Source organism: Phodopus roborovskii, unplaced genomic scaffold (genome assembly GCF_943737965.1).
Source record: "Phodopus roborovskii unplaced genomic scaffold, PHOROB, whole genome shotgun sequence".
Taxonomy (NCBI): Eukaryota; Metazoa; Chordata; class Mammalia; order Rodentia; family Cricetidae; genus Phodopus; species Phodopus roborovskii.
Window position 1 is genome coordinate 13,202,928 of NW_026126516.1, and position 13,463 is coordinate 13,216,390.

At 45.0% G+C, this 13,463-nt stretch overlaps 1 protein-coding gene and 1 pseudogene across 1 annotated transcript; both read left to right on the top strand.

The window, feature by feature from the left end:
- Nucleotides 1–3,730: 3,730 nt before the first annotated feature.
- On the top strand, nucleotides 3,731–5,992 carry LOC127231037 (disintegrin and metalloproteinase domain-containing protein 21). Its single transcript, XM_051196409.1, has one exon. The coding sequence runs from the start codon at nucleotides 3,731–3,733 to the stop codon at nucleotides 5,990–5,992; it is 2,262 nt and encodes a 753-aa protein (XP_051052366.1).
- Nucleotides 5,993–10,153: 4,161 nt separating this feature from the next.
- Nucleotides 10,154–12,413, top strand: LOC127231038 (nucleolar RNA helicase 2-like; annotated as a pseudogene).
- Nucleotides 12,414–13,463: the final 1,050 nt, after the last annotated feature.

A 13,463-nucleotide genomic window follows, 5' to 3' on the forward strand; every position in this document is an offset into this window, starting at 1 on the left:
CACTTATACTCTACCTCTATTTAGGGATTTACATGTATGTATATGTAAATAGTTATATTGTTTAAGTATTTGTTCCTGCTTTACTCAGGAAAGTTTTAATCAGTCTTTTTAGCTAAGTTCCCGAGTATTACAGATTATCTTCACTCACATTTCCTGTACCTATGAGATTAGTCAGATACAGATGCTTAATCTTCAATCACTTCATAGACATGCAGAACATGGCATTTAAATGTTTTAATATTAGTACTCCATTGACATGAGACACTGTTGCTCCTGACAGCACCGTGCACTTTCCCGAAAATATGTTGGACACTGTTGTTGCTCCTGCTGGAGTTCATTCTCGCTTCAGCTAATGGCCTGTTGGGCAAAGAACTGCCCCCACCTTGACCACTGATTTGGACATGCAGTCCTATGTGTTTGCAGGAGACAAATATAGAAGACTGCTTGACCTTGCCAAGTCAGGGTAAGACAGCCATTCTACCTCCTTGCTGTTGTTGTGGTCTGTCAAGTTCTCTTGGCCTTAGCCAATTCTGCGTGTACCAACGTTGCTTTGAGACCTAGGGTGACTGTTCAGGTGGCTTGCTGTTTCTGTCCTTGCTGCACCTTTTGGAAGTTGTCCATCCACATTTCCTGTCTACTCTAGTATTGTTAATTTCCTTCTCAGGTCTTGATGAGGTTGAAGATTAAACTATCACAACTATTATTCTCTCTTCCTAGTTAGATATATTAGGTACTAGACTTACATTTTCCAGCTTAGGACAACTCTATTGCAAACTCCATTATGCCCTCACCCTAGGACTAGATATGTAGGTCTTTTGTTCTCAATTTTCCTTTTCTTAGAGCACACTTGTTATTCACTGTTTTGTATATAGTTTTGTATTAAGCCTAAATCTTTTCTTTAGACTAAAAGGGGAATTGTAGTGAGATAGTCCTTCTGTGGCACTGACCACGCCCATTGGGGGGTGGAGCCATGGGCGGAAGTGACCTGTGGAAGGAGGTGGGAGGGGGCCAGGAAAGGCGCTCTCTTTCTGGCGTGACTCGGACAGGAGAGGATCGGGTTGAATTTCCTGGTGTTCATCTGTCTAGGTTGTAAGTTATTTCTCCCTGAATAAACATCTATTCGGCCTATTTGTTTATCCTGATCCTTATTTTACCGTGATAGGTAAGGACCCAGTTGTGTCCTGGTTTAGGGGGCTCAGGGTCTGTGCCACTGTGAAATCAGAGAACCTCTTACTTTGACAGGAGCTCCCCAGTTTCTCCCATCCTTAGTGTTTGTGTTTGGGTACACAGTTTGGCTTAGTGACAGATCTTCAAAGAGATGCTATTGCTTCTAGTGTCTTTTGACTCAGAGCTGAAGGACTCAGAACTCTTCAGGCTTAGTGCGAGAACCTGTTTGGCTTCTGGCTGGTCCAGGAACCAAAATTGACCTAGGAGAGGGAACTATTTGTGGGACAGACACACTTTCCTCTCCTCTACTACTTTGGTCATTGGGAGTGTTTTTAAAATATAATAATTATATACATATTTTTTATTTTACATACCAAGCACACTTCCCCCTCCCCTTCCCATCCCCTCACCTCACCTCCTGTCTATCCCACATCTACTCTTCCTCCATTCAGAATGGGTGGGCCTCCCATGGGAGTCAGCAAAGCATGCCACATCAGGCTGGTTCAGGATCAACCTCTTCCCCCAAGATCATGTTTAGACAAGGCATTCTTGCATACAGAATAGGTTCCAAAAAGCCAATTCATGTGTTGGGCACAGGGTCCTGATCTCAATGCTACGGGCCTCACAAATAGACCCGGTTACACAACTGTCATCCACATGTACAGGCCTTAGGTCTGTTTCAGGCAAGCTCCATAGCCTGGCAGTGTTCTTGGTGGGGTGACCTTTGGTATTGCCTGGATAGGGACATTGTGTCTCTCTCCATCTTAATTTTGTCCCATCTGTTATCTTTCAGTTTTCATGTCCCCAGAATGTCCACAAAGGTTTTAATCCTTCCTCCCAACGTGTTCTTTAAAATAGCAGTCATTGAGTAGACATCAGGGATCTGGAGGCCAGAGCCTCAGTGGGCAGTGGACGGTGAGGCGCACACATGCTGAGGTTCCTTCTAAACAGACTAGCAGTGAGCTTGTCTTCTTTGAATTTCACATGGACACGTCCAGAGGAAGCTGGAAATGGAGCAGTGAAGGGTGGGGGTCAGTACTGAGACTCTGAGTCATCACGAAAACTGTAGATCTCAGTCCCTTCATTTCACCAGTATTTACATTGTCTACCCTGACCCCACAGAGCAAACCCTATAGAGCTGTGTGTTCAGAGGTCAGGGATGGGGACACAGCTGAGTCAAAATTTAACATCTTCGTTTTCTCCACTCATCTCTCCCTGACTATTTTTGTTCTTGTTTTTGTCCCTTTTTTTTATTGACACCTGCACCTGAGAGTCCACTTGGCTGGGTGGGGCAAGTTCTCATCATGCATAAATGAATCTGGTCACTAGAAGGCATCTGAGATCTGCTCTGTAATCTGCGCTCTAAAATCTACTCTAGTGACCTGACTCCAAGTTGCTATGGCAGTGTTGTGCCTTGTGTAGGAAGGAGTAGGGGTGAGCGGAAAGGCTGGCTGTGGCACTCCCTGGTTGTGTAGATACCCCATTGGCACCCTTCACTTCAGTCATAAATCCACCTTGTGCTTCGTGTGGTCATTTGTCCACATAGGGCATGGGCATGGGAGTCCAGCCAGGTGATATGCAGAGACTCATAGTAGTGACAATGAAGTCATGAGCCTTGAGAAACTTTTTCTAAAGTACAGGATAAGCCCTTGCCCCCAAACTGGGGACATAGAATACATTTTCCCTTTCACCCCAATTCATGACAGGGCGTTCATCTCCTTTTACTGCAACCCGAAAGGGCTCAGGCCACTTCCTCCCTCCCTCCTAAGAACCTCCTGATGGCATTAGGGTCTGGTGAAGCTGGTGGCCATAAAGGGAGGCAGAATCTTATTTATGGGGTTCTTATTGGTTAAGAGGAAAGAGATAGGAAAGGTTGAAATTGAATGCCATGGTAGGTCTTCGGAGGAATGATGACCTTTGATGAGATATAAGGCCATGTAGGATGGCCTTGAAAATTATGGCTTGGAGCTCAGAGCATCAGCCAGAGTGTATAGTGTTGGAGAAAATTCAACATGTGGATATCTCCAAACCCTCAAGTAATAGCCATAATGGTAAAACCATTTATAAATAATTTAAGTAAAAAGTAAAACAAACTGTTATGTTATAGCTAAAATCCTTATATTGACAGTATTTATGACCAGCTTCCACAAACATTAGAAATGTGACTCAAAATATTTGGAAAGTTTGACCTCTAGAAATAGATCCAGAGTACAATTGGGGATGCAATAATTCATATAACAGACTCAGTGCTCCTGATAATTTGTGTGACAGAAGGTTTAAAAAAAAAAGAAAAAAAAAAAGAATGAGTTCAGAAGACATACCCTGGCTATTGCACTTCTCTCCCAAGTGAACTTATAGATGTTGCTTTTGACCCTAATTCATCTCAACCTCAGGTAACACTGCCAGAGTCACTCCTGCCACACCCAATGATTGTTACCTAAGTCCTCATGTTGCCTGGGTAACCAGCAGGCCTGGGAGCCTGAAGAAGCCCTTTGTCCAGTGTCAGTGTCTACCACCCCAGGCAGTGGCCACAGCAGAGGGTTCTAGCCTAGCTTCACCCAGGATGTTTTATCTGAGCTGGGGCATGCGGCTGGCAGGAAGACCCGTGACCCTCAGAGCCCTCCTCTTGCTGGTTGCACTCTGGGTGCTGCTCCTGGTTCCAAGCCAGTGTTTGCAAGGCCGTCCCACATGGCGTTATATCTCATCGGATGTGGTCACTCCTCGGAAGGTGACCTACCATGGCAAGGGATTTCAAGCACCAGGCCGGCTCTCCTACAGCTTGCGATTTAGAGGCCAGAGACATATCATCCACCTGCGCAGAAAGACTCTTATTTGGCCCAGACACTTGCTGCTGACCACTCAGGATGACCAGGGGGCGCTACAGATGGATTATCCTTTTTGCCCTGTGGATTGTTACTACATTGGCTTCCTGGAGGATATCCCTCATTCCTCAGTCACTATGGATACTTGTTCTGGGGGCCTGAATGGGGTAGTGATGCTGGATGACCTTGCCTATGAAATCAAACCCCTCAGTGACTCACACACGTTCGAGCATGTTATTTCTCAGGTAGTAGCTGATTCTGATGCAGTGGAGCCTATGAAAAAATGGAAGAACGTAGACCATAACGTGGGCCCCTTCTTCTCTGGAACAAATTCCAACATGGCTCCCAGAATGTCAAGTAGAGACTATGCTTCACATCCAGCTGCCATCAAGGGACATTTTCTAGCAACCCATTCTTTGTATCTTGTAGTCCAAAATGTTACAAGGTCTGGCGAATATTTGTTTTCATTAGCCAGTTTAATGGACAGTTTTATGCACAACATTCATTTACGATACTACGTTATTATTTTAACTGTGTTCAACATTAGAAATCCATTTCCGGATGACTACCGAGTGCCAGGAGGTGAAGTTCACAATTACTATTTGGCAAATTTTTATTACAGATTTCGCCCTGATTCATCAACTTTAATTAATTTAAAAGGGCCAGAGGATGAAGATGCCGTTCCAATTATACAAAGTGTTTGTACTCCCAATTCCTTAATCTGCATTGGTCAAAATAGACGAGCTTATATATATATGTCTATAGTAGTAGCCAATCGTGTCGGGAGGAATATAGGTCTGAATTTTGATGATGAGGCTTACTGTTTTTGCCAGAGAAGGTCCACCTGCATTATGTTCAAGGATCCTGTGCTAACAGATGCTTTCAGCAATTGTTCCCTTGCACAGCTAAACCACATACTCAATAGTCCTGGTGAGGTGCTGTGCCTTTTCACTGATTTTACTAGTTACTATAATGGATCATTAACCTATAGTGTTTGTGGAAACTTCAGAGTAGATGAAGAGGAGGATTGTGACTGTGGCTCAAACAAGGCATGTTATACAAATCCCTGCTGTCAGAATGACTGCAAATTCGCAAAAGGTAGCATTTGTGATAAAGAATCATGCTGTTCAAACTGCACCTACAGTCCTTCTGGGACACTTTGCAGAAGTATCCAGAACATATGCGATCTTCCAGAGTACTGTAATGGGAATGAAATCAATTGCCCAACAGACTATTATCTGCAAGATGGAACACCATGTTCAGAAGAGGGGTACTGCTATGCAGGAAACTGCACCGATCGCAGTGTACATTGCAAGGAAATCTTTGGTGCAGGTGCTCAAGCTGGTAATAGTAAGTGCTATGAAATCAATAAGGAACGGTACCGGTTTGGACATTGTCAGAGACCACAAGTATCCCTCTTATTTAGTCCTTGTTCTGATAGAGATAAAATGTGTGGGAGGTTGCAGTGTACCAATGTTACCCGTCTTCCACAGTTGCAGGATCACGTTTCATTCCATCAGTCAGTTATTTCTGGGTTTTCCTGTTTTGGGCTCGATGAGCATCGTTCAACAGAGACAACAGATGCTGGACGAGTCAGATTTGGCACTCGATGTTCCACAAATAATTTCTGTGACCGAGGGTCTTGCAATGGATCTTTAACTGAACTCAATTATGACTGCACCCCAGAAAAATGCAATTTTCGAGGTGTATGCAATAATATTCGGAATTGCCATTGTCATGTAGGCTGGGAACCTCCAGACTGTGTAGGAAATGGACCTGGAGGGAGTTTGGACAGTGGACCACTTCCACAGAATATGCGAGCAATAAAAGAGAGCAAAGAAGTAGTGGTTTACTTAAGAGTCATTTTTGCTCGCATTTATGTCTTCATGGGCTCACTGCTCTTTGGGGTGGCTTTTCGAGTAGCTTTTACTAAGGTTATCATGTATGAAGAGTTGCAAGCTGCTTTACGTCGAGCAGAACAACAAGGACATTTGCCACGGTAAAAGCGAGTTAGCCTCCTGGTCCTTGTAAAATGAAGAGAAGTAAAAAGAAAGTATGAATGTCAGTAAGAAGACAAGTTAAAAATCAAGTCTACAATTCTCAGGAGCCTGAGTCTCTTATGGGGGCATAGAAGGTTCTGATGCCATTACAACCTGTCTTTGATAGGTTTTTGATGCTCATATTGGAATAAATTTTTCAAAATCGGAAACTGGTGTTTTCTGAGTTTTTGGTAATTTATTCAGAGCTGCACTAAGCTTGCCTCTTGTTAGCCGTAGCAGACCTTGAGCCAGAAATATTCTGGTCCCAGCTTTTAGCTCTCTGGTCTAAAAATTAAGGGCATTGTCTACATCTTTTTTAAGAATGTATCCAGAGAGTTACCTCACCCTTGGTCCTGCTGGGCCCATCGCTCAGGATTAGCATTGGGCAAGAGTGTGAGTCCAACAACCCCTCTACCTCCTTGGAACTTGCTGGGTAGAATCTGAACATACTGGATCCACCTGTCCATGTGGGACCACCTTGAGCTGGCACTCACCTGATCTTTGGGCTCCATTGCCTACTGCTGGAGTTGATTCTGGGACCAGTACAGGCCGAATCCCCACATGCCCTTCCCTGGAACTCCCTGGGTTAGGTCTGCATGTCACTCCCCACTATGCCATTGGCCTGAGTGGGACAGTCCTAGTATACTGGTCCACACACCACCCAGAGCCTAACTCCCCCTCATCCTTGGTCTTGCTGGGCCCATTCCTCAGGATGAGCATTTGGCCAGAGTGTGGGTTCAACACCTCCTCCACCTCATTAGTACTTTCTGGGTCGGCTCTGAGAATACCAGAGGGAGCCATTAGAGGTTTGAAGAGAAAACTGACTCTAAAGAAATGTCCAGAGACCTACAAGACTGACCCAAACTAACAATCTGAGCAAGTGGAAAGGCTACCTTAAATGCCCTTCCCTGATAACTAACTTATATGCCATCATGGAGCCCTCATCTAATAGTTGATAGAAACAGAAGCAGAAACCCACAGCTAGACACTGAGATGAACTCCTAGAATCTTGTTGCAGAGAGGGAAGAGTGATAACAAAAGTGGTAGACAGCTGACCTGAACACGCGGGAGCTAATGGACCCCTAGACTGATGCTGGGAAATGAGCATTGTACCTACTCAGACCCCCTGAACATGGGTCTCAGTTAGGAGGCCTGGGCAGTCTAAGGGACCTCTGACAGTGGAACCAGGATGTATCCCTGGTGCACAAAAGGACTTTGGGAGCACATTCCCGATGGAGGCATACTCCTTAGCCTAGAGTCGGGGGGGGGGGGAAGACCTAGACCCTACTCCAAATGACTTGATATGGCATGGGTCTATCTGAAGTCTTCTACACACCATCATCCAGTTGTGCCAGCACCATTTGTTGAAGATATTTTCTTCCTCCCATTGTATATGTATCGCTGTTTTGTCAAAAAGCAGGTGTTCATAGGTGTGTGAATTAATATCGGGATTTTCAATTCGAGTCTATTTGTCTACCTGTCTATTTTTGTGTCAATAACAGGCTGCTGGTATCCCCAGACGAGAAGCAATCAGCCTGCATTCTTGAAGCATTACAATAGTAATAAAAGAAATGTATTAATAGTTGGAGGGAATCATTACTTGGGATAGAGTATGTTCACAAAAGTTTGGACTGTTAAAAATTCCAGAGTTTCAAGGTATTTGAGATCAAAATCCCAGGTTGAAATTCCTTACCATGGTCAGACACAATCAGACAAATGGTAACCTCTGATGGGATATAAGGCCATGTGGGAAGACATTAAAAACACTGGCTTGGAGCCATGAGCAGCACCCAGAGTTTATGTATAGATATCACAAAATACTAAAGTAACAGCCCAAACAGTAAAAGCATTTGTAAACAGTTTTAGTAAAAACTCACATAAAAATATGTTTACAAGTTTTAGAATAATAACCTAGGTAAGAAAATGTTCACAATATTTACTTCAGCCTTCCCAGAAACATGAGTAATATGAGACAAAAGAAAAACATAGTTTGACTTCTAGAATTAACCCAGAATACTTTGGAGACCAAGTAAATTCAGATAACTGACATGGTGTTCATGATGTTTATATGCCCGGAAATTAAGAATAAAGAAATAAATGAGTCAGAAGAGATGTAGCTTTTGACCCTAATTCATCTCAACCTCAGGTAACACTGCCAGAGTCACTCCTGCCACACCCAATGATTGTTACCTAAGTCCTCATGTTGCCTGGGTAACCAGCAGGCCTGGGAGCCTGAAGAAGCCCTTTGTCCAGTGTCAGTGTCTACCACCCCAGGCAGTGGCCACAGCAGAGGGTTCTAGCCTAGCTTCACCCAGGATGTTTTATCTGAGCTGGGGCATGCGGCTGGCAGGAAGACCCGTGACCCTCAGAGCCCTCCTCTTGCTGGTTGCACTCTGGGTGCTGCTCCTGGTTCCAAGCCAGTGTTTGCAAGGCCGTCCCACATGGCGTTATATCTCATCGGATGTGGTCACTCCTCGGAAGGTGACCTACCATGGCAAGGGATTTCAAGCACCAGGCCGGCTCTCCTACAGCTTGCGATTTAGAGGCCAGAGACATATCATCCACCTGCGCAGAAAGACTCTTATTTGGCCCAGACACTTGCTGCTGACCACTCAGGATGACCAGGGGCGCTACAGATGGATTATCCTTTTTGCCCTGTGGATTGTTACTACATTGGCTTCCTGGAGGATATCCCTCATTCCTCAGTCACTATGGATACTTGTTCTGGGGGCCTGAATGGGGGTAGTGATGCTGGATGACCTTGCCTATGAAATCAAACCCCTCAGTGACTCACACACGTTCGAGCATGTTATTTCTCAGGTAGTAGCTGATTCTGATGCAGTGGAGCCTATGAAAAAATGGAAGAATGTAGACCACTTTTACCTGTTCTTGGGTTCGGTTTGGAAGTATTTTATTGAGTGCATAAATGGTCATCAGGGAGATTGGTTTATAATTCTTTCTTTGTTGCATCTTTGGTTTATTAATCAGTAACCGTAGCCTCATAAAAATAGTTTGGCAATATTCCTTCTAGTTCTATGATCCACTGTGCCACTCAAACCCACAAACCCCATCATCTCCTTTACCAACTGCCCACCACAACATAAACACCCCTGCATCAGCACAACCTACTCTAGTTGGAGGAACCGGGGAATGACTGTCCCCCACCCCAGATAAATTGCCCCAATCTCCAAGCCTTTGAGCAAGTTTGGGATTTCCCTGTTGTAGCCTATGTAAACAGACTTTAAGTGACACCTAATCTCTAGAAGCAGGATTTATCTGCACTAGACTGTCTTGCCTTTGCCTCTGGGCTGTACCTGCTATACCCGTTTCTTCTCAATAATACTATCTTTTTAAGACAGATGTTCCCCTCCCCCCCATCCCAGTGAGTTTCACAATGTGCCTACAGCCTCTCCAGGCTGTCACTCTCAGCCCATGGCTACCAGACTTGGTATGCCTCACAGTTCATTAACACTGTTGTCAGATTTGGTGAGACAAATTGGGAATTCTTAAAGGTAGGAAATAGTTAAAAGAGTTTTTTTTTTTCCACATTTAAAAATGGGAAACCTGCATAAGATATAAGATTGGACTGGGCCCCTGAATGTGGGTATCAGTTGGGGAGCTTGGGCAGTCTATGGGGCTGCTGGCAGTAGAATGCTGGCAGCATTTATCCCTAGTACATAGACTGGCTTTTTGGAGCTCATTTCCTATGGAAGAATATCTTGCTCAGCCTAGATATTCGGTCCTGCCCCAAATGATGTGACAGACTTTGATGATTCCCTATGGGAGGCGTCGCCTTCTCTGAGGAGGGGACAGGGGTGAGGTGGGGAGAGAATAGTGGGAGCAGGGGTATAGGAGGGAAAGAGAACTGGGATTGCTATGTAAAATAAGATTATTTTTATTTTAAATTTTAAAAAACTGAAAAGGAAAATTGGGAAACATTACAAATGGAGAGACATGTCTGTGTGATTACCCAATGAATGAATTAAAAACGTAGTGATTAGTTTCTCCCTCTCTCTCCTTTGCACAAGGTGGAGAAAAGTGGTAGGCCCGTGCTGCTCATGCTGAATAATGCCCGAAAGATTCCACAGTGAGTCTAGGTTGGGATCAGTCGTGACCGAGGAAAGCATGGAGGCATCGCCAAGCGCGAAGGATAGTAGAAACGCGAGGACAAAATCTAAGGCTGAAGAAGCAAGGCAAGGATTGGAAGAAACCGTTTTCCCCCAAGGGAAGTCGGTTAAAGAGAAAGGGCATTCTGAAGATGATGTGGGTCCCCCTGAGTCCAAGAAAGCACCACAAGACGGCACTGCTTCTAAAAGCAAAACCTCCTAGAAGAAAAAGGAGCCCCTCGAGACGAATGCAGCCCTAGCTAAAACCAAAGAAATAAAAATTGAGGCGCTTTCTGAGGAAGATGCAGATGTTCCTAAGCCCAAGAAGATGAAGAAAGGGAAGGAAGCTAATGGAGACATTGTTGGAGAGAAAAGCCCGAAGTTCAAGAATGGGTTCTCTCATTTTGAGTCGAATTCCACTGCCAAAGAAGCGACTGGTGAAAAAAGTAGCAGTGAGGCCGAGAAGGAAATACTCATGGAACAGAAAGAAGGAGCTTTTTCTAACTTTCCCATGTCTGAAGATACTGCCAAGCGTTTCTAAGTGCGCGAACCTCCTGTTTCCTATGTAAGCCAAGGCATTCTACCACGTGTACAGTGGCAAAGACTTAATTGCCCAGGCAAGCAGAGGAGCTGGGGAGACATTCTCCTTTGCCATCCCTCTGATTGAGGAGCTTCAGGATGGGCTGCAAGACAGTACCCCTCAGGTACTAGTTCTTGCACCTACAAGAGAATTAGCAAAATCAAGTGAGAACAGACTTTAATGACGCCACAAAAAAAAAAAAAAAAAAAAAAAAAAAAAGCTGTCAGTGGCTTGTTTTTATGGTCGAACTCCCTGTGGTGGTCAAATTGAGTGCATGCCCAGTGGGACTGATATCCTGGTTGGGACCCTCAGGTCGTATTTAAGGCCACCTGCAGAATGGCAAGCTAGGTCTCACCAGACTTAAAACACGTTGTCCTGGATTAACTCTACCAGATGCTGGATATGGGTTTTGCTGATCAAGTGGAAGATGTTTTATGTGTGTCATACAAGAAATATTTTGAAGACAACCCTCAAACATTGCTTTTCTCGGCAGTTTGCCCAACACTGGGTGTTTAATGTTGCTAAGAAATACACGAAATCTGCATAAGAACAGGCGGACCTGATTGGTAAAAAGACTCAGAAAGTAGTGATGACCGTGGAACCCTTGGCGATGAAGTGTCACTGGAGTGAGAGGGTAGCCATTATTGGGGATGTGATCAGGGTGTACAGAGGTCATCAAGGGCACACTGCCATCTTCTGTGAAACTAAGAGAGAAGCCCAGGAACTGTCCCAGGATGCATGCATATGGCAGGATGCCCAGTCGTTACATGGCAACATCCCACAGAAGCAAAGGGAGATCACACTCAATGGTTTCCGAAATGGCAGTTTCAGAGTTTTGGTCACAACCAATGTTGCTGCACATGCGTTAGATATCCCTGAGGTTGATTTGGTTGTTCAAAGCTGTCCACCAAAGGATGTGGAGTCCTGCTTTCACCAGGCAGAGCTAGAAGGACAGGGGTTTGCGTCTGCTTTTATCAGAACAAGGAAGAATACCAGTTAGCAAAAGTGGATCAGAAAATGGAATTACATTTAAACCCATAGGCGTTCCATCTGCAACAGAAATAATAAAAGCCTCCAGCAAAGACACCACCAGGCTTTTGGATTCTGTGCCTCCCACCACCACTGGCCATTTCAAGCAGTCTGCTGAGAAGCTAATTGAGGAGAAGGGAGCTGTAGATACCCTGGCAGCTGCACTGGCCCTCATGTCAGGGGCTACATCTGTCGATCAAGGGCTCCTTGACCAACTCACAAGCGGGCTTTGTGGCCCTGATCTTGCAGTGCTGGATTGAAATGCATAACATTAGTTATGCTTGGAAAAAATCTCAGGGAGCAGCTGGGTGAGGGCGTTGATGAGAAAATGAGGGCAATGGTTTTCCTCAAAGGAAATCTGGTAGTTTGTTTTGATGTCCACACTGAAGCAGTCACAGAAATACAGGAAAAGTGGCATGATTCAAGATGCTGGCAGCTCACTGTGGCCACCGAGCAGCCGGAGCTGGAAGGATATTAGGCTGCAGGGGTCAGCGGGATGGCAGCCCTGGTGGCTTCAGAGGACAGCGGGTTGGAAGCAGGAACGTCAGCAGACAGGGCCAGCGAGGAAAAAACAGAAGCTTCAGAGGTGGCAACCAACAAATCCCCAAACAAAGGCCAGAAGCGGAGTTTTAGTAAAGCGTTTGGTCAGTGAGTAGAGACTAGACGGAATGGAGACACTGTGGAGCCCTGTCAGATTCCCAGTACTTCCCTCCTTTTTGATCATCTGTCCAGTCCCCATTTCTTGCAGAGAGGCAGGCTTCAGAAGTGTTTGATCTAACCACCAGCTGCTCATTTTGAAAAGGGGTAGGAATTCATTGCAGCATTTTCCAACCACGGATCTGCCTGTCCTTGTTTGTTGACTTTGTAAGTTCATCTTTGTGTCTGTGTGAGTACTGCAGCCTGAACCCAGGACCTCACACATGCCCTAACTAAACTCCATCTCTAGTTCCTGGAACTGTGTTACTCCTGTTCTCCAAAGAAAGTCCCTAAGGGATGCCTCAGGCTTTGGAGGACCGCATGAGTCTTGGAGGGGAGAATACATGAATCAGGGGTTTTTCTCCCCCTTGATGTTTGACCTCGTGACAAACAACTGCCTGTGTCTGTATGTGTCTGCTGAGGTTTGATGCTTTCCAAAGCTACTTCAGACAATGTATATAGAACATTCTTATGGGAGCCAATGTCTTTAAAGTTGGGTCACAAGTGTCTGAAGTCTCTAGGTTTTTTTCTGGCAAAGTTAAGACTGGATAAATAGTATTCACTTGTGCCCTTCTTTTGGAAGAGTGATTTACCAAGGCGCGATTCAGGGAACAGGGGGTTTCATCCGGTTTTGCTGAAGAGTGTTTCAGAGAAGCCACTAGGATCACTAGGATGCTCTTCATCTTCACAAGTGAGGAGGCAGGCAAGAGGAAGAACCTTGCTTTGAATGGTGGACCACGAGTTATGACTCTTCCAGGACTATATGTACTAGTGAGCAATCTGGGGTTTTTAAGGGGCAAATGGGACAATGTTCTCAGCGGTATAGATCTTAAGCCACAGCGTAAGATCTGTTTCTGTTGGGGTACTTTTCCTTCGAAAAGTTTACACCCATTAGAGAATTCTACGACAAGCTATACCATTTGAAGTTGTTGCTTTGTGGGAACTGAAGAACTCTGGCTCAGTAATAACTGCCCAAGTTCTCTGGGTTTTTCCTCTGGGGAACCATCCTACCTAGAACAGAAGC

What these genes read in the sequence shown, in the direction of transcription:
- LOC127231037 (XM_051196409.1), top strand. Translation starts at nt 3,731, where the DNA reads ATGTTTTATCTGAGCTGGGGCATGCGGCTGGCAGGAAGACCCGTGACC.